The sequence below is a fragment of the Rhinolophus hipposideros genome (assembly GCF_964194185.1).
Source record: "Rhinolophus hipposideros genome assembly, chromosome: 11".
Taxonomy (NCBI): Eukaryota; Metazoa; Chordata; class Mammalia; order Chiroptera; family Rhinolophidae; genus Rhinolophus; species Rhinolophus hipposideros.
This window is the reverse complement of record NC_138057.1, coordinates 66,137,459-66,164,146: the sequence shown is the minus strand read 5'-3', so window position 1 is coordinate 66,164,146 and position 26,688 is coordinate 66,137,459. Positions and strand designations below refer to the sequence as shown.

The following is a 26,688-nucleotide window of genomic DNA, read 5'->3' as shown; positions in this document are numbered from 1 at the left end:
CCTCCCCCACCGACTCTTCACCACAGCCCCTGGGGAGAAGAACCTGAACCACCAGGAAGAGGTAGTGACCAGTCACCAGTGCACAGATGGGAGGTGGCAGGGCCAGGATTTGAACTCGGGTCTTCCTGACTCCAAAGCATGTGTTCATTGCCACTGTCTCTCGACTGTTTCTCACTGAGAAACTGGCCAGAGCCAGGGTTCAGTAAATGTTTGTCTTCCATGATTCTTTTCCTCATGGAAGTGGCTTTGCAGCCATTCGACAAGAAGAGCCGCAAGGAACCAGATCTTTCCTTCTCTCTTACCTCTTTCATCATGCCCTGTCCTTTGTCAGGATTTTATTTTGTACGTTGTCTGGGGAAATTCTCTAAATAGGTAACTGTGACCTCAACTCAACTGTGACCTCAATTCAACCCTCGTTAGGATAAACCCATAACTTATGAAATCATATCATTGAATGGTGGAGTCTGAACCTGTCTACGCTGTCTGCTGTCTGGGCAGGATGAGAACAGGGTCTGTTGGGCCTTGTGTAAAAAGCTAGTAGTTGTCATCCCGTCACAGACTAGATAAATAAAGGGCCATTTTTGCCTGGGTCATAGGAAACATCAGGAGTAGAAGAGTCAGGCTGGACTTTTAAAATAAAGCGTGTGTGTGTGTGTGTGTGTGTGTGTGTTAATGACCTAAGAAATATGAGTTCAATTTAGAAAACTTAGAAACCACAGAAAAACACAAAGGAAGAAAAATCCCCAAATCATTGATAATCTCCTCCACCTAGAGACGATCACTATTGACAATTTGATTCCTGTCTTTCCAATCCCCTGTGTGTCTGTGTGTGTAAATTTGTATTGGGAATTTTTTACAAAACTGCTGTTGTGAACATAGCTGCGAAGCCTGCTTCTTTCACCAAACAGTGACTCTTTTCCCACTTTGATAAATGTTTTTAGAACATGATTTTTAATGATTATGTAATGTATCCTAGCAAAGAAGTACATGGTTTCTTTAAGTAATTTCTTCTTGTTGAATGGCTTGTTTTTGAAAACATTATCCATATTGCTGCTTTAAATATCCTTTCACATTAATCTTTAAGCACATTTCTAATCATTCCTTGGGCTGTCTTTCTACAGGTGGCATTGGCACAGGGGATAGATGGGTTTTTAAGGCTTTGGTAACTGTTGCCAAATTGCTCTTGGGGAAGAGTTTGTATTTTTACAGTCTCTCCTATCAACATTAGCAGTGTATGGGATACCTCATTTTTCCCCAGCCTTGCCAACCCTGGATATTATATTTCTTTTCCATTTTTGCCAATCTGATAGACAAAAAAGTATCCTGTTTTAATTTGCATAATTTAAATAGTGCTGTTGCACTCCTTTGCATGTTTATGGTTTGTATAGTTATATATACGATATGTACTATATAAAATGTATAGCCTATGTAAGAGTGTATATTATATATTGTTATATACACGTATAATGTATATCATATTTATAACATATCCATTTACTTTTGCTGTCTAACTTACTGATGTCCTATGCCCATTTAATCATAAGTGTTTTACATTTCCGTGCCATCAAATCTATCTGTCTTTTTCTTTGTCACATCTGCTGAGGAGATGGTTGATTCATTCACCTTGAATTCAGATTCTTCAGTCTGAGGGTGAGTTAAATTGGAAGGCTTTCCCCTTGTTAAGGAAGACCATACAAGAAGTGATGAGGGGCAGGAATGAAAGAAAGAGTCAATGAGGAGAAACAGCCCATCCGTGTATCCACTCATGGACCGAGAAAATGATATTGATATGAACAAATTTTCCTGATGGATGGTTGTGCTATAGACATTGATTCTAGACAACAAAACACTCCATTGCAAACCCATCGAGGCTTATCTTGAGTGATTATATTTATGACTCCGAGAATCTAGTTATTAATAATTTTTCCCTAAAGAAAAGAAGAAAAGAATAAAGAGACAAAATTTAAAGAATCTTTGTAAAGGAATTTACTTAAATTATAAGAGACTGAAAGCCAGGCTTAGTGAATAATTGACAAATTACATTGAAAAGGAATCAGTATCTTTCTAGAATCTTCTCTTTCCTGGTCTTATGAGTTGTTTTGCAAAGGGATGGTCACTCCGTCACTATCTCACAAATTTCTGGTGTCATTATCTCCAAGGACAATGTTATTTCTTGCTCTTTGATCCTTCGTGTTTTTCCTTGTAGCACAGCCTTTACTCACAAAGACATTTAGAAGCAAAGATACTGGAGAACAAGGGCTTTAAAATATCAGGTTCCTGTTCCAGCCTCTACGATCCTGGCGTTGCAAGCAGTGGAGCAAAGATTTCCTTCTGTATCTTCACACCGAGAAGGTCAAATTCATAAAGAAAAGAGAGCAGAGGGAATGAACAGTTGGTTTTATTAAAATCTATTTTGTAAGGCCGAAATGAAAGGCAAATTTAAACAGCATTAAAGAAAACTGAAAAGGGGAAGAGAAGATACTGATATTCCCACTCTCCTAACTAGTCCTCGTTTCTCTGCTATCTCCCCTGGCCTTTATCCTTGTGCATTCACATTTCCTCAGTGGTTGAATCACCTGCTTCTTTCCGTTCAGCTTTGCTTCGTACATATGTTGTTGTGTTTCATGATTCTTCTGTTGAGCTGCATTTCAGGGAGGGGGTCCTGGTTGGGCCCACACAACTGCTCTGCAGTCTGGTTGGTTTTCCCTGGGGTTGCAGCTTTAGGAGGTGAGGTGGCTACAAAGAATGAGCCAGAGCACATGAGCCACATAATGGCACAGCCTTGCCCCAGATCCTGGCCCTGTGATGGGCACACAGATGTGAGGGACACCACAATGAAGCCCCTGTACTTTGAGATAGAGTGAGTTCTTACCACACCACTACCTGCTTATGTCAACATTGCAGCAGAATAGAGACCAACACGATTTGTTTAAGGCAATGTTGTAAATGACATACATTCTTAGTCGGCAGCAGCATAGGATTTCTGGGGAGTGGAGGGTGAGAGGTAGGAAGAGAAAGCAGAGTTGTTGCCCCAGTGTCTGTGGAAAGTATCTCTCTGCCTCCAGCTCCTTGTACAAGGTGTCTAATTCTTGAGGAGTACTTTAGCATTCATTATCCACTGGGCAATTGTTTTATTAAGCACCTCTTTTGTAAGAGGGTATGATTTAACACCCTCTTTCAACTCTACATATCCTATTTACCTATTGTTAATATAGTTATGATATTCCTTCCTATTTCAAAAATAATTGAGTGACTTCACCTAAAAAGCAAATCATGAAAAAAGTGGAGAGATCAGAAACCATATTGGAAAGAATGCATGTGCGTGTGCGTGTGTGTGTGTGTGTGTGTTTGTGTGTGTGTGTGTGTGTGTGTGTTGCCTTTAATAGGAATAGTATTTTATATTTAAATGGACTTGTGAGCTTCCTAGCAACTAAGGCAAAAAGGGAAATTAATACATTATTAGATTCTACCAGAGAACTCATTGGCACCTCAAAAGAGGTAAAATTTTTCATTGGTGTTTGGTTTCAAGAGGAAGGCAGTCAATTTCAGGAGGAAGGCAATTTCAACTGCATTTCTTCATTGTCTCTCATTTTATATGGAATCACCTACAATCTCCTATCTTTCATATTTATTGATACATCTGTGTCCAAACCAGAAGAACTCCCTGCCTTCTCTATTTATTGAGAAAGATGTAAGTAATCACTCGTATAAGTATGTTGAGATATGTTCTTTCAGGGACAGGGAACAGCACGTGCAAATAGCTTGGAGCACTTGATACTGTAAGAAAAGGCAGGTGACGGGGGCAGGCAACGATGCTGGCCAGGAAGAAGGGCCAGCTACATAGGTCTGAGATGCACTGGGGGGATTTTGCATTTCCCATCAGAAGCAATGGGAGAGTTTGGGGTAGGGAAGGGACAGGGTCCACTTGCATTTTATAAAGGATGCACTGGCTGCTGTGCAGAGACTGATTTTAGAGACTGGGAGAGGAGGCTGGGAAGTTGTTGCAGTTAGTGGTCCCTGTAAAAGGTAATTAACACAGATTAAAAACGTGGTGCAGAGAACAAGACCTGTGAAGACAAAGGGCTAATTAGGGCTTTACTTTCTCATGACATTAAAATATGCCATCGGGGCAGAGTTCACATCACCAATTTCGGTCTTCCCTCAAAGTGGGGCTGAACGAGGAGGGTTTTTCCAGCCCAGATAGCTGCACCCAGCACCAGCTCAGGGTTCAGGAGTCCAGAGTCTCTTTCTTGTTTACAGCCTACAAATCCCATGTGCCCTCTTCAGACCCTGTCTCCTTGCTCATCTTGTGAGCCCGAGACATAGGGTTGGCCTTGTGTCATCTAAATCTCCCTGAACTGTTGGTGAAAGAGGCATAAGTTTGGAGAGTCCAAATTTCAGATCCAAGCCCTGCCTCTTACCATCCTCTCTGTGGCCTTGCATAAGATACTTCACCGCCTACTGTGAGGAGAGTCTCTTTTCCTCATCTGTGTAATGGGAAGAATAAACCAAGTGGTCATCACTGTAATGTTACTATTACCAATAATATTAACCACCATTTGCTGGCCACCTACTGTGCACCAAGCCCTGTGCAAGATGCTTTGTGTACATTATCTCCTCAATCCTCATTTTGTCTGCATGACGATTCCCTAAGGGTAGGCATTTAACAGGTAGGAGCCCCATTTAACAGGTGAGAAAACTGAGGCCCAGAGGGCTTAAGTAACTTGTCTAAAGTGTCATAGCTAAGAAGAGGTGGAATTTTGGAAATGGCTTTCCAATGAGTATACCTTCTACTGACAAACTCTTGGGGGGTCCTCACTCTAAGATTTCTTTTTATTTTGGTGCTTTACAATTTCTTAGTCCCCAGATAAAGATGGAAGACAGAGCCAAGATTTGCCGTTTCTGGAGCCTGTGGAACAAAGCATCAAGCAGGGTGGCTCTCTGCTTTGGGAAAAGATCACTGGAAAGCCCCTGCGGGTGGTAACTCAGATCTGTAGCCCCACATGGTACAGTGCTGCCCCCTGCAGGTGGTTCTAAAAACGACAACAGGAAGAGATTGCATATGAAAAACACACTACCCACTGCTTCAGGAATTCCACCTTTCTTCCATCCAGAGAATTAGATGCACATGTGCTCCAAGATGCACATAAAAGCATGTTATTACAGCATTGACTGTGTGTGCTGACAAAAAAAAAAAAGAAAAACTGGAAACAACCTAAATGTCCAGCAATAGGGGAGTGGGAATTCAGCGGTGTTGCATATCTTTCAGAGAATGTAATGTAATGTGGAAAGGAGCTTAATGTCATTGAACTGGCGAGGAAAGACATTCAAAATACGTTTTTATAATTGGAAAAAATGGCAATGACAATTTTAAGTATGAGTCCATTTATGGAAACATCAGACAACAGCAATTTTGTGTATGCACAGCCACACATTTGTAAAATGAACAGAACAAGTCAGGAAGGACCAACACCAAAATGTAGCAATGATTATCATGAATGGTGGGTTGGACTTTCATTCTGAGTTCTCTCTAATAATAATAACACCTAACCCTTGGAGCACTTACCTGTGTTCCGGGCCCTAAACACATTATGTATATTAACTAAATTTAATGCTCACAAGCGCCCTGTGAGGTAATGCCATTATTATTATGTCTTATGCCTGAGAAACTGGGGCACAGTAACTTGCCCAAGGTTGCTGTTGGCAGGTGGCAGAGCTCGGATGGGAACCCCTGCAGCCTGACTCCAGAGGGGTAGCCCTTAACTATTCCCTCTTCTGCTTCTCTCTCCAAATTCCATGTGAATCTCAGGTGTGTATGTTCACATGCGTGTGGGGAAGCATGGGATGCCTAAGCCCTAATCTAGTGCATTGCTCTTTGTGCAGCCCATTTGAACAGATTCCTGGGGGCTTCCTGGCATATAGAAAGCTCAGTAAATATCTTGTTGGATGGATGATGGATGGATGGATGGATGGATGGATGACGGAGTGGTTGGGAAGGAGCAGGGAGAACTTATAATGAGAACAGAATATGCAATGTGCTTCAAGGAACTTGTTTTATAGTCTTAGAGACAGGAGGTATGAAGGTGATGTAGGACCTATTGCATAGATGGCATCAAATTCATAGAAGTGTGCTGGGTGCTCTTGGATTGTCAGTCACAATCCAGAAAGGCTTCCTGGAGGTGGTGGGAGAGGAGCTGAATGTCAGAGATGGGGCAGATACAAAGAAGGGTGGATTAAAGGAAAGAAGAACATGTATGAAGATGAGGAAGGTTGGGAGAGAAAAGCTAGAACTGCCCATGTATTTGTGTCCATACAAATTAGAGATTTAGAGAATTTGTAGGGCTTGTTCTTGGGAGAAGGAGCTGGCAGACTCAGGAAAGGAATTTACATACGTTTGGTACCTACTATGTACCAGGTACTATATAGGCAGTTTACATGATCTTAATTATCCAGATAGCAGTTGCATTTTTTAAAAAATTTATTTTTCAATTATGGCTGACGTACAACATTAAGGCATTATAGTATATTATATTAATGAATAATTCAATATTATTGACTGTATTCCCTCGGCTGTACTTTAATCCCCATTACTATTTTTATAACTGGCAATCTGTACTTCTTAGTCCCTTTTTCATCCACCCCACCCAACCCATCTCCTTTCTAGCAACTATCAGTTTGTTCTTAGTATCTATGAGTTTGTTTGTTTATTTTGTTTTGTGTTTGTTGATTCCACATATAAGTGAGTTCATACGGTATTTGTCTTTCTCTGTCTGATTGATTTCACTTACCCTCTAGATATTGTCACAAATGGTATGGTTTCATTCTTTTATATGGCTGAGCAATATTCCATTGTATATGTGTACCGCTTCTTTATCCATTCACCTGTCAATGGACATGTGAATCACCATATCTTGGTGATTGTAAATAATGCACAGCAGTTGCATTTTAAATGCAGAAACAGGCTCAGAGAGGTGAAGTAATTTGCCCTTTGTCACACAGCAAGTCAACAGCAGAGCCAGGATTGGTGCCCCAGTGTGTCTGGACCCAAAGTGGCAGCTAGGCAAGGTGAGGACAGGAATAGCGGCCACGCATCATCCTTTCCTCTCTTCCTAAATACTAACATGAGTCTCAGCTTGAGTATCTCTGTTTCCGAGAAGAGACAAGCTTGCCTCTTGAGGTCTGTGCCCTGAAATAAGCTGGATGACTCACCATTATGTGTCCAGAGCGTTTCTTTTGTATATGCCGCTCAGGATGATAGTCTGGTAATCATGAAACCCTGTGGTCCACTTTGTGCTTACACTTTGGTGCATGTTTTTGAACACAGGAATATATGCACATCTGTGTAAACACACACCTTCTAGTACCCTTGCACTCTGGCCCCCTCCAGTCTGTTTCTCAGTCCCCTGCTAAGCAGAGAATCATGTCAGCCTGGTCTATGATTTGGGGGTTTCAGAGTCAGCTCCGAATAGTGGAGTGAAGCAAATTTGCCTCCTGAGAGCATTAATCCAAGTAGCAAGTTGTTAAGTTTGACGACAGATACATGTAATTTACATTTCCGCAATCATAATGCGCTGCCTGAATAATCATCTGGAGATGGATAGTATCTTAGCCATGCTAGCTGCCAGGTCAGATGAAGATTTCTCTGATCAGACTTGGTGGGAGGCAGGCAAGCCCCTAGGTCGAGTTTCACCAGTAAACGTGACAAAAAGCATGGGAGCACAGTGCTTGTTGACCGGTCTGCTCACAGTAGGCTCTCCCTAGGGCTCATGATGTTTTTCTTTTTAGCCATAGCTCACTGAATTCTTAAGTGATAGGCAATATGCTAATAGGTCTCCTCTTTCTAAAGAGAGAGTGGAATTATGGTCTTCATTTGGCAGGAGAGACACAGAAAGATTTGGTAACTTGTATGAGGCGACACAGCTGACAGTTGATTCAGGAGACTGGCTGGTTCTGCCGGTCGCCACAGCGGGAGAGGGACGTGGCTGACAGAGTCACCAACCTGCACAGGCAGAGCGTGAGGTTGCTTTAAGGTGGGCGTTGGATGTGGTTTACTATCCATAGGCAGCTTCTTAGAAAGCGCAGGGCCCCTCAAGGGGGCATCTCACCAGCCCGCAGGTCCCTTAGAAGGTCCTTCATTGCCGAGTTAGACTGTGCAACCTGCCACATCTGAGATGCTCCATCGGCCCTTCTGGTGTTGTCGTAAACCCTCTTGGCCTCTCCCAACTGATACGGAACCTCAGAGCCCCCAGGTTCAAGATCTGGTTCAGGCACCTAGTTGCAACCCAGCCAGGCAGCACAGTGCTGAGTGCTCTCGGGGAAACAGGACAGTCTCTGAGGTGCCGCCCTCAGACCTTCCTAGAATCTATCCCTGCACTTCCCAAAGCGCCTGATCCCTTCGCTACCTCGACCTGTGACCACCATGCAGGTCATTAAAGCCTTTTCTTCTAAATGCAGCCACAACCAGAAGACACTGAAGTTTAACTTGGGGCAGGACGTCAGCAGTCAGGGCGTCCAACCTGCTCATTACCAGATGGCAAAACAGAGGCCTGGTGAGAGGAGGCTGTAGCCCCAGGTCATCCAGCAAGCCAGTGGCACAATGGGGACAGAACTCTTTCTAATTGCTCTGCTGCCTCAGGCTGCTTGCTACAGAGGCTCACTCCACTGAGAAAAGGCCCTAGTTTTTTTGAGAAATGGATGGCCTGGTGCACCTAATAGTGAGCAAGGACCGCACAATCCCCATGTGGCCGGAGCCCCAGGGATCAAGGTGGCCCTGGAAGTGAGTGTGGGAAGCTGGTGGAAGGGTTATCGGGAGAATGCATCGGCCAGCTCTCTCCAGGCATGAACTCCAGTCAGTGCCCCCCTTTAAAATAAGCAAGCTGTTGTCATCAATGTGGAGACAAGAAGGCAATAAGAAGGTAGAAACCGACCTCTAGACCACCCCCCACCTCCACGCCTTCCTCACATGACACACATGTGTTTTAGTTAAATTAGAGAGCAGTGGATGGAGCAAGCGTCTGATGGCACCAAGACCATATTCTGAGAGCCTGTGCCAGGAATCTTGTTTTTCTACAGTTTTACTAGAAAAATAAAGAAGGTGGCAGTGGATGATGATATTCTTGCCCTCCAAGACCCACTGAAAACCCACATTTACCCCCAAACAAGCCAATATCAGAGGTTCTGGAATGGTCTAAGCTTGAGTAGCCGTCAGATTTTCTGGTCCCACAGGCGTGTGATGGGGAAACGGAGGGGCAGAGGGGAAGGGGCTGGCCCAGGGCTGGCCTCCTGTGTCCTTAGCTGTGTCTCTCATAGCTGTACCCTCTCTGTCCCTTCCCATCTCGTGTCCCCTTCTGTAAAATATTGGGGGCAGGCAATGCGTGGGAGACTCAGTGACCTCCCACGCCCTCTCCGGCGCCAGCCCTCTGTGGTGTTTCCATCAAAGACATTAACCTCCTCTCCGTTCTCAAGGTTGCTGCCTTCCTATTTATAGAACTGACCAATAGAATTCCACTATTGCCAGCAATACAGAATACAAATCATGCTCTACACGTTCATTTCCTTCTCTCACCCACTTTCTTTTTTAACTCCTTGGACAAAGCTTTTCTATACCTGGTTTCCCTTATCAATGCAGACATGCCAGGGCAGAAAGGGGAGTGCGCTCTACCACTTGCTGAGCTCCTACTGTGTGCACAGGCTCTGGACCCCATGCACATTGTCTCATTTAATCCACATGACCCTGAGAAGTGGGTATTATTCTTTTTTCATGTGTGCTGCTTTGAGAGAGAAAGCCGCTGGCCCAAGGACTCTCGACTAACAAGTAACAGAAGCAACTTAAATCTACTGCCTTGATCTACAGTCTGTTCTTTGCACTTGCCTCTGTTCTTAATTCCAGTGCATCAAATGAGTAAGGGGGTGAAGGATGGTGCCTGTGGATGTTATGGTTTCTTGCAGAGCCACATATTTACTTTCTCACCCAGTCAGGTCAACCTGCTTTTCTGAGGACCAACTGTGTGCCAGGTAAAGCCTTGTGTCTCACCAGGCTGTAAGTGCCATGAGGATATGGCCACTTTGTTCTCTCCAGGCCTGGCATGACGTTGGCCCTCATCAAATGAATGGTGGAGCTCAGACTCACTGTCAAGGGAAGAAGCAGAGAAGAGGCAGGCCAGTTGGGACAGCATGAAGCAGCCCGCGGAATCATCATGGAGGAGGGAGCAGTGGGCAGGGAAGAGGGGTCAGGAAGACTGTGTGGTGGGCTTAGTGGCTTCAAAGGCTTCTGCTGATGACACTTGTGCCCTGCGATCCACTTCCCACTTTGCTCCAGCAGAAGCCCACTTGGTCTCTGCTTCTTCCATCCTGCCTCTCAAACTTAACAGAGATTTTTATTTTCCTGGCTGTTCTGTCAGAGGAGTCCTGGGAATGCTGAAAAAAACACGGCAAATCTTTTCCTGCTCATCTTCTCAGAAATCTTTTTTTAAAAGCAGAATTTTGGAGAGCCGCCATCCTCTCATTATCCCTATTGGGGACTGGCATTTAGCTGTGAAATTGAGGGACCCAGTGGTTTCCTGCTCACTCTTCTTCCTCCAGGAGAAGTTCAGATGTCAGAGTGCCCTCCTCAGGCAGGCTCCGCCCAGCCAGGGCTCCCCACTGTCCATGAAAACACAGTCCTTGGTTCTTGTTTTCTCTGGAGATTACTGGGGAGTGATGAGTGTGTGCTGCATTTGAGTAACCGTGAAGGGACCGGGGAGCTAAGTACTCTCCTCCCCCTTTTAGGCATATTGTTGTTTTCTGATATACCCTCATTCTGGAACATTTGGAAAAATATTGAGAAACAAGAAGAACAAAATAATAATCACCCGTAATCCTGCCACCCAGAGAGAAGCACTGCTGACATCTTGGCACATTACTCCTCAGGTTTTTGTTTCTTTTCCTGTGGGATTTTTCTTTGAACATAACTGAGATCATACTTTTCAGACATGATTTATATCATTTTGACCCCAGTTAACATTAAAATAGATCATATATCCTTGGCATTATAAACTCTTTGTAATGATTTTGAAATGTGATTTTAATGGCAGCATGAACTTTCGTGTGTAGGTATTATCATTTACTCAAATGGTCCCCAGTTTCAGGGTGTGCTATTAATCCTCGTTGCTAAAGGACTGTCTGCTGGGAAACAAAACAACGCTTCATTTCAGCTACAGGTGCATTGTGGGAAAGCAATATAGCCGATCTCAGCTTCCACCCTGGGCTTAGGGTTTGTCCTTATCTTTCCTTGTGGTTGGTCCATCCCCAGACTGGAAAGTGTAGAATAAAGGCGGTACAACACTCAAAATTAGTTGCTATGGGGAAGGAACTCCTTACCAGCTGTGTGGGCAGGGGACTGCCCTCCATTTCTTCATCTGAATAATGGGGTTTCCTTCCCCACAAGATTGAATTCCGTGAGGATTTCAGGAGATAAGGCATGCCAGGTGCAGAATGGCTGATACATATAGGCCCTTTATAAAAGTTAGGCTGTCGTTACCAAGATTTTTTTCTCTTGACTCTTGTGTTTTATCAGAGTCATCAAAACCACCCCCAGGTTCTGTGACACTAGAAGGGCTTATCGGCTCAGCATATAGTTGTACTCGTGGCTAAGATTTATTACAGTGAAAGGGTACACAGCAAAATGAGCACAGGAAAAAGGTCTGTGGGGCAAAGTCTGCAGGAAACGAGGCACAAGCTTCCGAGTCCTCTCCCTGTGCATTCATACAGGATGAGCTTCATTCCTCTAGCACTGAATTGTGACAATAAGTATGAAATGTTGTCTACCAGAGATGCTCATTAGCGACTCAGCGTCTAAAAAAGGTTTTTACTGGGGGCTGGTAACATAAGCACCTTCTGCCTGGACCCACATCCCAGATCCTCAGAAGGAAAGCAGGCATGCAGCATAAACCAGATGGTTTATACAAATGGCCCGGGCAACAGTGAGCCACCCTTGTCAGTCAGGGAATGCTGAGAATAGAATGCAAGTTCCCAGATGCCAGCCAGGCAGGCCTTCCTCAGGATACAGTCCCGGGCCTGCTCTGTTAGCGCTTTTCTGCACAGGTATGTAAAGAGAGACATGCTTCTTGTGTTTGGACCACTTCAGGAGAAGGATGGGACAGATGTCCTCATTTCTATAGGGCAAAACTGAAGGCTAGAAAAGGAAAGGGATTTAGGGACTGGACACCTCCTCTGTGTGGGTCCTGAGAGGAAGCAAGTTCTGGGTAATGGGAGGGTATCCCGCAGTGCCCCCTTCCTGCTGACTAACCCTGTATCCCTCTCTCTCCAGGCTCTCAAGGGCTCCAAGAAGTTGGTACTGTCGGTGTACTCGGCGGGGCGTGTCCCGGGGGGCTATGTCACCAACCACATCTACACCTGGGTGGACCCGCAAGGCCGTAGCATCTCCCCACCCTCGGGCCTGCCCCAGCCCCACGGCAGCGCCCTGAGGCAGCGCGAGGGAGACCGCAGGAGCACACTGCATCTCCTGCAGGGCGGGGATGAGAAAAAGGTGAGCTGCCCATCCTTAGCCTTGCGAGGCCGGCCTAAGTCAGAGAGCCGGTGAGGGAGGCTGGCCGCTGAGACCCTATTCTTCTTGCCAAATCCAGAGCAGGGAAGCTTCTTAGAGGCTGGAAGAAGGGTCTTGGTTCCATCTGGGCTCTGTCCTTTCTTTTTGACCTGTGCAGCCTGTATTACATACAGTGCATGCTATGCTGCTGCAGCAAAAGAGCCCAAGGACTGTGATTTAAATAAGATTGGTTATCACTCCCTGTCATAGCAGAATAGAGGGGACAGTGTGGGCTGGTCCGGCAGCTCTGCTCCACATCCTATTCTGGAACCCGGATTCGCTCCACTACCATCCTCTAAGAGATCGCCCCCTTCTGATGGCTGCAGCTGGGCCAGCGAGGTCCCCATCCAGCCCCTAAAGTGGAAAGAGGAAGAGAATAAAGGGGAAGAGAGTGGAAAGGGGAGGAGAGAAAGCGCAGAGCTTCTCTTAAACTCCAGATGATTTAACTTCTTAGCAGTCCAGACCCAGGTGCTTGGCCACACTCAGCTGCCAGGACTCCGTGCTCTATAGGGAGCCTTTTGCTCTGCAGGTCTTGGGTTGTAAAGAACAGAAACAGGTCTGGGTCACCTTCCACAAAGTGGAAATTTACTGGCAGGGTACGAGCAGTTCCAGAATTGAAGCTGAGGAACTCGGCAACCTCCAGGAGGAAAGGGATCTCCACCATTTCAGTTCTCCGCCTTCTTCCCCCGCAAGATTTGTATCCCAGGGAGGAGCACCTGATTGGCTGGTGGGGAGGGCTGGACACTTTGATTGACAGAACTACCCAAGACTGAAGCTGGTGGGGGAGGGGTTGTTGTCCAAGCACCGTGGGATGTTGTAACCAAAGAGAGACAGGGGCATCAATACATGCCCCCTACAGAGCTCTCCGCTCCCTACACCTTGACTGTTTCTTAAAATATTTTTTAAAAGACTGAGAGATGGTCCCCTGATGTTTTAAAACTTCACTCTGGGCGCTGTTTGCATTTTGCCCCTGGTTGCTCCCGGGACCAAGAACGTAATTCCTGCAAGCAGCTCTCTGGTATTTTAGGACCTTGACACTGAAAGCCCGGAGGCCACACAGCTTGGGGCTTTGAGCCAAAAGCCTTGCCTCTGGAGACTTTCTCCGCTTTCCTTTCCTGTCGATAAGCCTGTAACATTTATTTAATGTGTTTTGTGCTCTTTGTGTTCAAACATCAATACGCAGGATAGCACAGCATCTGTGCCAGGGGAGAGGCAGTGGAGTAGCCAGTTGGTATGCACCGCTGGGCTGCCTGGGCTTCTTCAAGATGGCCAGGGCTAGGCGAGGCGACTCTGCTCTCTAGCCACCTTGAGAAAGCAGCACTACTTGTGGCAGTCAGTGATTTCCAAGGCTGGCCTTCCAGGGTTGGGCGGAGAACTTGCTCTATCTTTTTCTCCAGGCCTCTCCTGAGTGGGGCATGAGATAGACTAGCGGTTATCGCTGAGGAGAGCTGAGCAGATGCAGGGCTCTGTGCTTGCAGCATTGTCCTGGGGCCTCATGGCCGCCCTGTGATGCAGGTGTCCTCATCCACATTTTACAGATGAGGGATCCGAGACTCAGCATTCAGTAACTAGGACCCATTCGGTGAGTCACCCGTGTTTTGTGAACGCCTGTGGTGTGCCTGCCACTGTTATGAGAGGTGGAAATAGAGAAATGGACAAAAGAGAGGAGGCCTGACTCTGGGGAAGCTTCCAGTAAGTTTGGAGGTCATGGGAAGAGAAAGACAATAATCCGGAAATGAACATAAGTGAGCAAGATCATGAAGATGGTGAAGATTGATGGAAGGCAAGAAAATCAGGAGAGGGGATAGAGTGATGGGGAATGAGGTGTTGCTTCTGATGAGGTGGTCAGGGAGGGCCTCTCTGAGGAGATGACTTCTGAGCTGAGACCGAGAGAGGAAGAAGGAGCCACCATGTACCATTCTGAGGGCTGAAAATCCTGGGCAGCAAGGACAGCACATGCAAAGTCCCCAAGGTGGGAACAAGTGTGGCATCTTCGAGGCTTAGAGAGAAGGCCCCCGCACCGGAATGGAGTGGGTGGGAGGGTTGGGAGGAGATATGGTGACCTCTGGGAATCTTGGAGTGATGTATGTAGGAACGCGCAAGGCAGTGGCTGAGAGAATTTTGCTCCTGGGAGTCAGGAGTCAGGGACCCCAGGAGTCAGGAAATCCCCTAGACCACACCACAGCGGCCTTCACAGACCTCACGGCTCTAGACTGAAGCTTCTGCCTGCCCCCCGTTCCTCCTCTTGCTGATACAATGTGAAAACCCCCATTTCCCTGTTGGAGAGGAACATGGGGAAAATGTCTCTGGAACCCTCACTTCTGGCTCCCTGGACCTGATTCTCTTCTGTCCAGCAGCCTGTTCTCATCTTCTAATATTTCAAATAGCTGTGACCAGACTCCCAGATGGATTTCCCATGCCAAACGTCAAAAATCCTAGCCTAGCTCTAGTGGGGACACACCTTCTAGGGAAATGAGTTCTCGGGGCAATAGTGACATAAAAATCACTCATAGAGCAAAATTCCCCTTGAACCTCCCACCCCAGCTGTGAAGCTAGTTCTGGTTTTTGAATCCCTTCTAGTAATGCTCTTCTCCACACTGAAGTGTGAGAACCGTCCCATGAGGCTGAAGGCAGGAACAGAAGGGAAGAACATATGTAGCTCTCTGGAATTCAGACCCGTCTGCGCTCAAGACAGTGTCACATCTTCAGAGGAGTAGAGGAACAGGGTGCAGAATTGCTCATTATTCCAGCTTCACATTCTATGCTAACCCTGAGCCTCTGTAGCTGTAATAAACTGGAATAGATTTGTGTGTGTGTGGGGGGGGGAGGTTCAGTGGGATAGTGTCAGTGTGGCAGGGAGGATAAGACACTGAAGCCAGGCTGCCTGGGTTCAAATCCTGGCTCTGCCACTTGCCAGCTGTGTGACCTTGGATAAGTTATATAACCTCTCTGAGCCGTGATTTCATCCTCTGTAAAATGGAGACAGTGGTAGGGCCTACTCGCCCCACCACCATGTAAGCTCCGTGGCAGTAAGAATCTTGGTTCTGTGCTTTGGTACATATACAGTGCCTGGATCAGTGCTGGGCACAGCATAGGCGCTCAGTAAGTATGTATTACATGAATGACTGAATCAGAATGAAAACACCTTGCCAACGGACTGGTACATGGTAGAGGCTCAGTCAGCATTTGCTGGGTTTAAATCTAAGTCTTGTTTGATCAGACCCATGTGTTATACACTGTTCTTTATGAAGTTAGAGATATAACTGGTAAGTTCCCAGGACCCCTCCTCAGGTTTAGTTAATTTGCTAGAGCTGCTCACAGAACTTGGGAAAACAGTTTCCTGACTATTTACCAGTTTATTTTATTAAAAGATATGATAACGGATACAGATGAACATCCAGGTGGAAGAGATGTGTAGAGCGAGGTGTGTGGAAAGGGGCACAGAGCTTCCATGCCCTCTCTGGGTGTGCCACTCTCCCCATACCTCCACGTGTTCACCAACCCGAAAGCTGTCTGAACCCCATACTGTTTTGCATTCTATGGCGGCTACTTCACGTAGGCATGCTCAATTAATTCCATTTCCAGCTCCTCTCTCCACTCTGAAAAATGGAGGTGGGGCTGAAAATTCAAGCTTTTAATCCTGGCTTAATCTTTCTGGTGGTCAGCCCCCCTCTAAGAGCCATCCAGGAGCCCACCCAGAGTCACCTCATTAGAATAAAAGATACTCCTCGTGCTCTTGTTACTTAGGAATTTACAAGGATTTCAGGAGCTCAGTGCCAGGAATGGGGACGAAGACCAAATATATTTATTTCTTATTATAAATCACAATATCGCCTCTGGTTGTAGAACTTCCTGACTGTGTGACCTTGGACGAATCACTTAACCTTGAGTGAGTCACTTCAGCTTCCCTCTTCACAATTTGGAGAAGGTCACAGCAGCCATGCGGGACTGTTTCAAGGATTAATAATCAAGTGCGTAAGCACCGAGCACAGTGCTTAGGACGTAGCAGTTGATTCCAGGGACAACCAACATTTATTGAATGTCATCTAGGTGCCAGGCACCTGTCATGTCTTTTTGCCCCAACGTGCTTATCGACATCATCGGCTGCTCACGTTGCCTTCTGGGCAGGATCAGGGTCCTAAGGCAAGGCAAGAAGGGGGATGGCAATGCCTGCTTCTGGTAGGTTGTGCAATTCTCATTTCATGGATGGGGAAACTGAAGATCAGAGGAGCAATGAATGGGCCTTGCCCCGTGGTTGCCCAGGAATAAAGGGCAGAGGAGGATTTGAACCAGGGCTGTGGGAATCAGTGTGCTGTGCTGGCCCTCCAGCCTCAGTTGTCTCATTGGGAAATTGGGGATAATAAGAGAAACCATAGAAGAGGAGAAAAGAGGTTTAAATGAGGTGATGCATGTGAAGCACGGAGCACAGCACCTGGGATTTAGGAAACACACTTTGTGACCAATTAATTCAGTGAGTGATTATTATTACATGCATATTGTTAGTGGGCGTGGTATTCCCTTTAGGGTATCAGGGTGCTTCTCACAGCTTGGGGTGCTTTCCCATTGGTGAATTTTGTTTCCTCCCAAACACTGGTTGAATTTCCAGCAAGTGATTGAGGCAGATTATCCTGTGGTTGATGAGACTGTTATTACGGTTCTGTGATAAAGACTCTGTTTTATTCCCAAGTAAAGGATTTATGCAGAGATGACGGGGAGGCAGGAGGTTTGTTTTCATCCCTTGTGTTCAGAGCTGATGACTGCTGCCATCTGTGTGTTCCTGGGCTCCTCTGGGATCTCCCCCCCAGAATCTTTATGTCCTGGAGCTGGAGGGACCAAGTGGGTGTGGTCACGGGGGGCAGAAGGAGTGACTCCAGGAAGGACCCAGTGAGCAGGGCTGGAGTCGGGCTTGTCCAGGCCCTGAAGGCACCGCACGGAAGGTCGGGAGTCTGTCCTGTCGGGCACTGCAGGAGCTCCAAGTGGGAGCTGCCCACTCTGTCCTCAGCCAGCTCCACTGAGCTCCCCCAGGTCTGAGCCCTGCCTCCCCCACCCCACTGCTGTCTTAAGGTGCACACCCTCTCCTGAAGGATCTCCAGAAAGAGGCCCCCTCCGCTGTTCCCCCTCCCAGTAGTCTTCCCAAAATCCCAACCTGAGCCTCTGTCTCCCCGGTTGAAAGCCCAGGCTTCCTGGCCTGACTGACAGCCCACAAGGCAATCTTGTCCATCCTCCTGCCTCCCTGCTGCGCTCCATCCAAACAGAACCCTTCAGTAACCCCAGGGAACTGTGCTCTGTCCAGGTTCTGAACTTTTGCATGTGCTGTTGCCCTCCCCTTGCCCTGGCTGACCCCTCAGCCTTCAGGACTCTAAGGTAGTATTTCTACGAGGCTCTGCCTGAGGTCAGGCTCCCCGGAATGGACTCTGAGGCCAAGATTTCCCTGGAGAAGGTTTATAGGAAAGCACCTGCGTTAAAAGAATGACTTCCCAGGAACATCCACCTCCCAGTTCCTGGAGCCTGTGAAGATGTCACCTTCCATGGCAAAAGGGACTTTGCAGATGTGATTAAAGGTCTTGAGACAGGGAGGTTCTCCTGGATAACCCAGGTGGGCCCAGTGATCACAAGGGTCCTTAGAAGAAGAAGGCAGGAGTATCCGAGTCAGAAAAAGGCGATATGATGCTGGGAGCATGCTATGCTGGTGGCTTGAAGATGGAGGAGGGGGCCATGAGCCAAAGAATGCAGGCGACCTCTAGAAGCTGGAAAAGGCAAGGAAACAGGTTCTCCCCAAGAGCCTCCAGAAGGAATGCAGTCCTGTCAACTCACACCAGATTTCTGATCACCAGAACTCTAAGATATTGATAATAGATCTGTGTTATCTGAAGCCCGTACGTTTGTAGTCATTTATGACAGCAGCAGTAGTGCCCTGGGATCAACACCGATAAAGCCGTGAGGCACGCAGGACTGAGCAGAGGGAGAAGTGGGCTGCAGTGCCCCCGGTGCACAAGCCTCGGCCAGGCCCACGGTGCTCTGGAACTGGGTGACTGCAGACTTGTCCTGAGGCAGGGGTCGGGCTCGCTCCCTCACCTAGTCGTGAGGATGGAAGCTGCTCTGGGGCGGGCGGGCTGTGTGTATGTGTATGTGTGTGGCAGGTCCCCGGAGGGACTCAGCTGTGAGCGGTCAGCAGTCAGGCCTCTACCCCTGGGGCTCCTCTGAGGACCTGGTCAGATTCTCCTCTGAATCTGGCCCCGCACAAGGCCTGGCTCTGCCTTGGGCCTCTGGTAGTGTTTGGGTGGAACACCATCGACTGCTCACACGTGTGTGGCCTGGCCCAGCCTACGAAGCAGCCCACATTCATTATCTCCATGAGGAAGGCCTTGTCCTTCTTTCCAAGATGTACCTGCTCAAGCTTAGTCAGAAGGCTTGCCGAGAGGGCCCTTTGGAAGATGATAACAATAGCCCATGTTTTCTGAGTGCCTCTGCTATGCCAGGTGCGATTCTAAAGGCTCCAATGAGTGGACCCATTCATCCTGCACAACTACCCAGTGAAGTGGGGGTGATGTGTTCCTCATGAGAAAACTGAAGCCCCAGGAGGTGAAGTGTTATTGTCAAGATTAAACCTCCACAGTCTGGCTGCAGAGCCTGCACATGTAACCAGCACACTGTCACCTCCCAGCTACACAGACCTGCTTGTCATGAGGGACCAGGGTGGGCCTGGGACCCAGGTCACCTCAAACCTACTCCAGCCTTGGAGCTGGCACTATATTGGGGGAGAGAGGGGCAGATCACAGGGCCGGGCAGTTGTTCCTAAGTCCAACCTGAAGCGTCTTCAGAGCCTGCTGGTGTCAGGAGAACACCTGCATCTCTGACGCTTCTGGGTGACAGCTCCCAGGGGCCTCACGGGTGCTCTCCTTTCTAATCTTCTGTCTGAGGAGCAAACTGGGAGCCGGCTCTGGACTTATGCGCCTGAGGCACCTCATTGGGCAGCACCTCCTGGCCCTGGCCCACTGGGGATGGGCCTCCCTGACATGCCACAGAGACTGCAGTCTTAGAAACAAACCCCATCGAGTCACTGTCTCTTGGGCTCTTTCCCAGCGATGGTCTGCCAGCCGCTAGGAGTCAGCTGTGGCCATGTAGCCTTGTTTGGTTTTGTCCTGTGCAACAGGGGAGTAACAGTGGCTAACATCTATGGAGGGTTTACTGAGAGCCAGAGACTCGCCTATGTTTGTCTCTTACTTGGATCCTCTCTACAGTAACGTTATAAGGCAAACAATGTTGCCATCCTCATTTTATAGGCTAGGAGGCTGAGGCACAGAGAGGTTAGTTAAATAACTTGCCCGAAGTTGCACAGCAGAGCCCCTTCACTGGGCAGTTTGGCCTTGACCACCTCCACCCTGACCCCCACGGTGGTTGAAGAATGAAGTGAGATACTACCTACATATAAAAGGCTTTTCCTGGTGGCTGGTATAGAACCGTGGTTACCCTTAGGTGAATGACCTGTGGGAACTAGGAAGCAGGTTGTACTCCTTCCCTAATTCCCTGACATGTGCTCTTCCCTGATGCCCGAGGGCACACTGGGCTCTCTTTAGGTCCCTTACCCATCCCTGGGTCTTCACTTGTTGCAGGATGGTTTCTGCCCTTGGAGGGCAGGTTCCAGCTGCCTCCTTATCCATAAATTCCCCTCTCATACCCAAGGCACACTTGACCTGCCTGTCTCCTGTACGTCCCACATCTGTCCCCAGTCTCCCCACTCCCCCCAGCGCTCCCAGCTCTGGCCACAGTGACTCACCTCCACTCACTTCCACCAAAGCATGCTCCCCCACTGCAAAGCAGTGACACGTGCCATCCTGTGTCCCTGGAGAGCCCCTCCTGCCCCGCCTGGTGACTCCTGCTAACCCTCCGATGTCATGAGTCGACACTTTCTCCAGGAAGCCACCCTGACACTCACACCCCCAGTCAGGACCATTGCCCCTTCTTTTTGCCCACACAACCCCTGAGCCGCCCCACCATTCTTTGAACACACTGTTTACTGGTCTCGCTGCCCCTCTAGGATGAGATCCTCTCGAGTAGGAGTGTGTCTGGGTCATCCGCAGGTCCCCTGGCCCGGCACTGGGCCTGTACTTAGCAGGCGCTCCCTGTGTTTGTAGAATGAAGGGCTGCTGAAGTAACACTGTCATAGTACGTCAGGATGGATGGCAGAGCAGGAGATACTGGAAAGGCACGAGATGTCCAAGGAGGTGGAAAGCCCCTGCGAAGGCAGGAGACCCCTGAGATGGCGGGTTGAGGCGCTCCCAAGCCTGGACTCAGCCTTGATGCCAAGGAGGGAGGATGGAAGGTGAGGGAGCCTGGGTGGAGACCCAGGCCCTGAGCAGGTACTCGCCGACTGAAGGGCATGGTCAAGGGCAGCCAGTGGAGGTAGAAAGAGTGTGTGGCCCCCATGGTGTGAAGAACATGTGACACCTGGAGTGTTGAGGCAGTCTAGATGTTAGCATAGGAGGTCTCTAAAGGTCCTCTCCTTCAGCATCTCCCTTTTACTGCTCTTGTAACTGTGGCCCAGGGAGGGAGAGGGACTTCCCCAAGGTCACTCGGCACGTCAGAGGCCGAGCTGGGGCCGAAACCAGAATGTTCCAGGGGATCTTGCAGGCCTGGATCAGTGTGCCCTTCGGGCTTTGGGAGGGGCTGTACAGCCTGCTGGCCCTAAAGGTCATGGTGCCCTTCAGGCCTTCGAATGGTATGTCCTGTCCCTCCTGCAGGTGAACCTGGTGCTGGGGGATGGCCGGTCCTTGGGCCTCACGATCCGCGGGGGAGCAGAGTACGGCCTAGGCATTTACATCACTGGCGTGGACCCAGGCTCTGAAGCCGAAAGCAGCGGGCTCAAGGTGAGAGGAGGTGGGGCTGGCGCCAGGCTGGATGCATGGAGTGAGGGAGGGGACGACCTGTGTATGGAGCTCTTTGCGGCTGCTTTTCGTCAGACTTCCTGCAGAGCAGTCAGCACCCACCTTTGGGCTGGTCCCGGCTGGGAGCCCTCTCCTGGCTGCACGCCTCTAATTCACAGCTCAGAGCAGCAGGAGCCCTGCCCCCATCTCCCACGCCCTGAGTGCTCCTAGCTGTCCTCAGATCAGGGTGGCCTCCCACGTGGTGCTGGGCAGCCGCCAGCCCAAGCTCTTCGTGGCTACTCTTTTGCAAACACTGCGATGGATTGCGATGACCCTGACTTCTGGGTTTTTTACAGTGCATGGAGAGGGAAGAGGAGAGAAAGCTGCATTGGGGTTGCACTGGGGCAGCTTTGGGACTGGCATTTGATCCAGGGCAACCAGCAATTATTGACATAATATTATTAGCTCACGTTTTAAAGAGGGCTAACTGCCCAACATTCGTAGTTGATGTCACACGTGTCATTTCATGGAAACTTCATGCTACCCTGTGGGGTAGGTTGTTCTTACCCACATTTCCCAGTTAGGGAAACTGAGGCATGGAGCGGTTAAACAGACTTGCCCAAGGTCATGCAGCCGATGGGTGCAGAGCAGGATTTGAGCCCAGGCTGTCTTAATTCCAAAGTCCATGGCCTTGGCTGCTAAACTGCACCGCCCTGCTAGGAGGACCCGGAACTCGCTCAGAGCTTTGGGGGAGACAATGGGGAGTAAGACAGAGACTGCCCATGAGGACACTGGACCCTGCACAAAGATCACCTAAATAAATGGCAGTATGTGTTTGGGCTAACTCCTGATGCCAGGGACGCCAAGGCAGCAGTGATTTGGAGCAGTGACCACGGGTACAGGTGGCATTTCAGCCAGGACTTGCAGGATGAGAGGGGCTGATAGGGAAAGGGACTGGGGGAGAAAGGATGTCACTGGAGGAACCATGTGGTTTGGCCGTGAGTGAGTAGATGGGTGACTAGCCTGCATGTGAGGCCGGGGGATGATGGACGAGATGAGACTGTCTTCCGTAACAAAAGTCCTTGAATACCCGACTAATGTGGGGAAACCTGATCCTCTACACAGATGAGAAGAAAAGGTCATGGCAGAGCAGAGTGGTGTTCAGGGGACCCCCCGCCCCCGCCACGGCCGGAGCCATGTTATGGCGGATGGGCTGGAGTGGGAGGAAGGTGGGGCATCTGTCAGGTCCTCTGAGGACAAATGCTGTCGTGGGAAGAGCTCTGGGTTTGGAGTTGGGAAGATTGGGTTCAAATCCCAGCGTGCTGCTTTTGCTTTAATAACTGTGTGACCTTGGAGAGTCCCTTCACCTCTGTGAGCTTCCTGTCCTTTTCCCAGGCAATCATAATAACACATCTTTCTGAGGATTACTGAAAAGATGAAAGGAGAAATGAACTAACAATAACATTAATGACAAAGATTGTATTTACTGAGTGTCTAAATTATGGACTGAACACTTGTGCCCCCCCCCACAAATTCATATGTTGAAACTTAATCCCCATTGTGATGGCATTTGGAGGTGGGGCCTTTGGGAGGTGCTTAGGTCATGAGGGTGGAGCCTCATAATGAGATTAGCATCCTTATAAAGGGAACCCCAGAGAGCTCCCTAGCCTTCTTTCCACTATGTGAGGAGGCAAGGAGAAGTTGGCAGTCCGCAACCTGGAAGAGGGTTCTCACCAGAACCCGACCATGCCGGCACCCTGGTCTCAGACAGCCATCCTCCAGAACTGGGAGAAATAAATGTCTGTTGTTTATAAGCCACTCAGTCTGGGGTGCTTTGTTATACAGCTGGGACTGACTAAGACAGTCTGTTTTTTCCTCAAGTACTTTAAACGTCCCAACACCCCTGTGAAACGCATCCTTTTGTAAACCCATTTTACAGGCACAATAGCTGAGACTCAGAGACTTGCACAGCAGTAAAGCCACGATTCCCATCCAGGAATCAGGGTTCTTCTTCTAGGTCTGTCATAATCAGGCAGGCAGTAGGTGTCCCACAAAGGTTGTTTGGATCTAGTTGGTTGTGAAATGCCCTGGGTCTGGGTGCTGGCTGTGCTCTCAGCTGGTTAAGATGGTACCTTGTTGGGACTCCAAGAGAAAACGATCTCATAATAAACAGTATTATTATGTATGCAGATTGTGTTTAATAAATTTGTTACTTTGGGATAATTTTACATTTACTGAAAAGTTGCAAAGACAATTTTCCTTTTCCCTTCACCTAGCTTCCCCTAATGTTAACATCTTATATACGCAGGGTACCTGTATCAAGTCTGAGAAGCTAACGTTGGTAGAATACTAGTAAACCAACAGACTTTGTTCGGATTTCACATGGTTTTCACACTACAACCCTTTTTCTGTTCCAGCATACAGTCCAATCCAGCATACCACATTGCATTTAGCCTTTAATTCCATTTATTTCCCACCAAAATCACAAAAACAGATTGAAGTCACTTTCTAAGCACAGACTAAAGATTTTCTTTTTATGAGTGAGAAAATTGGGAGGAATGAAAATGGGGGCAGAGGGAAAGAGATAAAGCTGGAATGAGAATCTTCCAGAACACTTGCTATATGGGCTGCAAACCCAGATACAGGCAGGACACAAATTTGGCTCTGAGTTTCCTGGCAGCCAACACAAAGAGGGAAGCAGGAGAGATATTTGTAAGATGAAAACAAACCAACTGTGCTTGAGAAGCCTGGTTATTCTTCTTCCTGAGGCCTGAGAGCAGTTTTCATCTGGTCCCTCATAGAAAGGATGTTGTGTGTGATGACATAAGCCATGTTTTTGGTGACAGGAAACGCATGAACGGGTTAAATACTTTGTTGGTAATGAATGTGTTCGTATTGAATCCATGTTAAGCGAAAGGGGGAGGGAGTGTGCGATAGAAAGGACGTGCTAGGTTCTGGCCTGAGATGTGCATATCTCAAGGATGTCCATGCTCTGTTATTAAGTGGGAAGCACATGATGCAAAATCACCAGTCTAACAGGATTTCATTCGTATTGTGTATGTACAGGAAAATATGCACAGAGATACATTTATACTGACTCATACCAAAATGTCAGCAGTGATAATCTTGACGTGATGAGATGATGGATGATTTTCACTGTTCTTTATGTCCTTATGCAGTGTCTGCATGGAGCGAGTATTACTTTTATAATCATGGAAACAGCAGCAATAAAGCAACTTCCATTTCGAAACAAAGCAGAGGAAACATATTCCATAGAAGTTTTCCAGTCACTTTAGTTGCTTCTCAATTGCAGGCAATCGAAAGCTTTATTTGCTCATAAAATGCCTGCCTTCAGTAAAGTCTTTTCCATCTTCAGTGCCCATCACAAGGAAGCACTTTATATTCCCTGCCACTATTTTACTTTCCTCTCCAAGGTCTTGGGGTATGCAAATACCTGCCTACACTCGCTTGGGCATCTAGGACTGATTAATTCCGTTTATTGCCAATGCATTTTCAGTAGAATTAGGCATATTGAAATGGAATAAAGGGGCTTGTCTGTGTGGGTGGTGGAGCCAAGAACAGGCTTTATTTGTCAATAGGGCTCCTTGCTGCTGTGCAGAACTTTCCCAGGGTTAAAGTGCTGCCTTCTGCCTGGCTTCCAGCGCTCACTTAGCTTCCGAGGGTCAGGGGTGGGTCCAGGGGAGGAACAAATTAAGTGCTAGGCGGAGAGGCTCCTTAGAGTGGGCTCAGGCACTACCCAGCATTTTCTCCAGGGGTGGCCAGGTGGGATGAGGAACTCCCCCACCCTCCCAGTAGGGGCTCACTCCCCCTTCAGCACTTATCTTTAGGTCTCTCTTATTCCTTTGCACCTGCCCCCCCACCCTACCCCCCCAGCTTCAGGCCCCACCAAAGAATGGACCATAAAATCTTGTTTGTTCTTTTAAGGACAACCAAGATTGACTAGCATTTAAAAATAATGATGATAACAGTTGCTATTTATTGGCCAGTTATTATGAATCAGGCACTGTGCTAAACACTTTAACTAACACTCTTATTTTTTCCTCCCAGTAACCCTGTGGTGGGCATTGATAGAAGCAGTTCAGGCTCAGAGAGGTGCAGTAACTTGCTCAGGATCACACAGGGATTGGCCCTTGCCTTTCAGGACTCTCAAAGACCATATGCTTTGCTCTCCTCTCTCCTTAATACCCTAATTTGACCAAATAGCAAAAGAATACAGAGAGAGGAAACCAAGGATATTTAGTCTTCTTAAAAATCGCCCAGTGTGGTTGTCCCAGATCCTGCCTTGGCCCCACAACCTCCATCCACCCTGAGGTCATCCCAGGGTGGGAGGCCCATTTCATTTCTGCCAGTGGTGAGAAGTATCAATATGGATTCATTTACCAAAAAAGAAAAACCTATGTATGAATGTGCACACAGATCCAGGCCTAAACGGGGTGGGGGGGGGGGGTATATGCACGAGTTAGTATACAGACGTCTAGTGCCTCTCTATCCACTGAGAGGAGCTGCAGGCAGGGACACCCCAGTAAAAATAGGTACGCTGAACACCCACGTCTTCGTTTCTAAAGACTATTCTCCAGATAAAAGGGACCAGGGCTATTTGTAGGAGTGGTTGGTGCCATATCTAGGGCTGGGAAGGTACAAGACGAGCCTGGGGTACCTCGTGGTACCAGAAAGGAAAGGTGTGCTACCAAATCCATCAACCAGCAAGTCAGCATATCAGATGTGTGTAGTGCTCACCTGGGCAGCTCCCAGTGCCCAAAGGGGAATGCAGTGACTATTGTGTAACTATACAGTGTAGTATAACCACACTGTATAGTTACACAAAGAGCTGAATAAATAAATAAACAAATGGGGGCGGCGAGCGACAACTGTTCCTTAAGGAAAATTTCCCATGAAACAGTGTAGAAGGAATAAAGGGAGAGAACATCAGCGTTTAACATTACATTACAGCAATAATTTCCAGGAGGAAAATGCACCCGTGGGTGCTAAAGAGTGGGCAGAAGTTTAAGCGGAAACAGCATTTTTTTTTTTGGCAGGGTTTCAAAGTATCTCTACCAATATATTTTGTAATTATCAAGAGAAAATTATTAAGTTTACAATGGAGCATCCTGGCAGGTACCAACTTGGCCAAGTATAATAGATATATTTTTTAAAAAAATATCAATCCTCTTTTTCTAATTGTCAACGTAATACTTGCTATTTGTAGAAAAGTCCAATCAG

The 26,688-nt window shown here is 47.8% G+C and overlaps 1 protein-coding gene across 6 annotated transcripts in view; it reads left to right on the top strand.

Annotated features, from left to right (window-relative positions):
• WHRN (whirlin) overlaps window positions 1-26,688 on the top strand; it is an 83,224-nt gene that overhangs the window by 13,330 nt on the left and 43,206 nt on the right. For 4 of the 6 annotated variants that reach the window (XM_081065151.1, XM_081065150.1, XM_081065149.1 and 1 more), the window contains exons 2-3: window positions 12,308-12,526; window positions 21,325-21,450. The exons of 1 other annotated variant lie outside the window; for it this stretch is intronic. In XM_081065151.1, coding sequence (XP_080921277.1) covers window positions 12,308-12,526; window positions 21,325-21,450 — 345 coding nt within the window. The remainder of the gene's footprint in view (window positions 1-12,307; window positions 12,527-21,324; window positions 21,451-26,688) is intronic. One more of the 6 variants, XM_081065152.1, reaches the window with a different exon arrangement.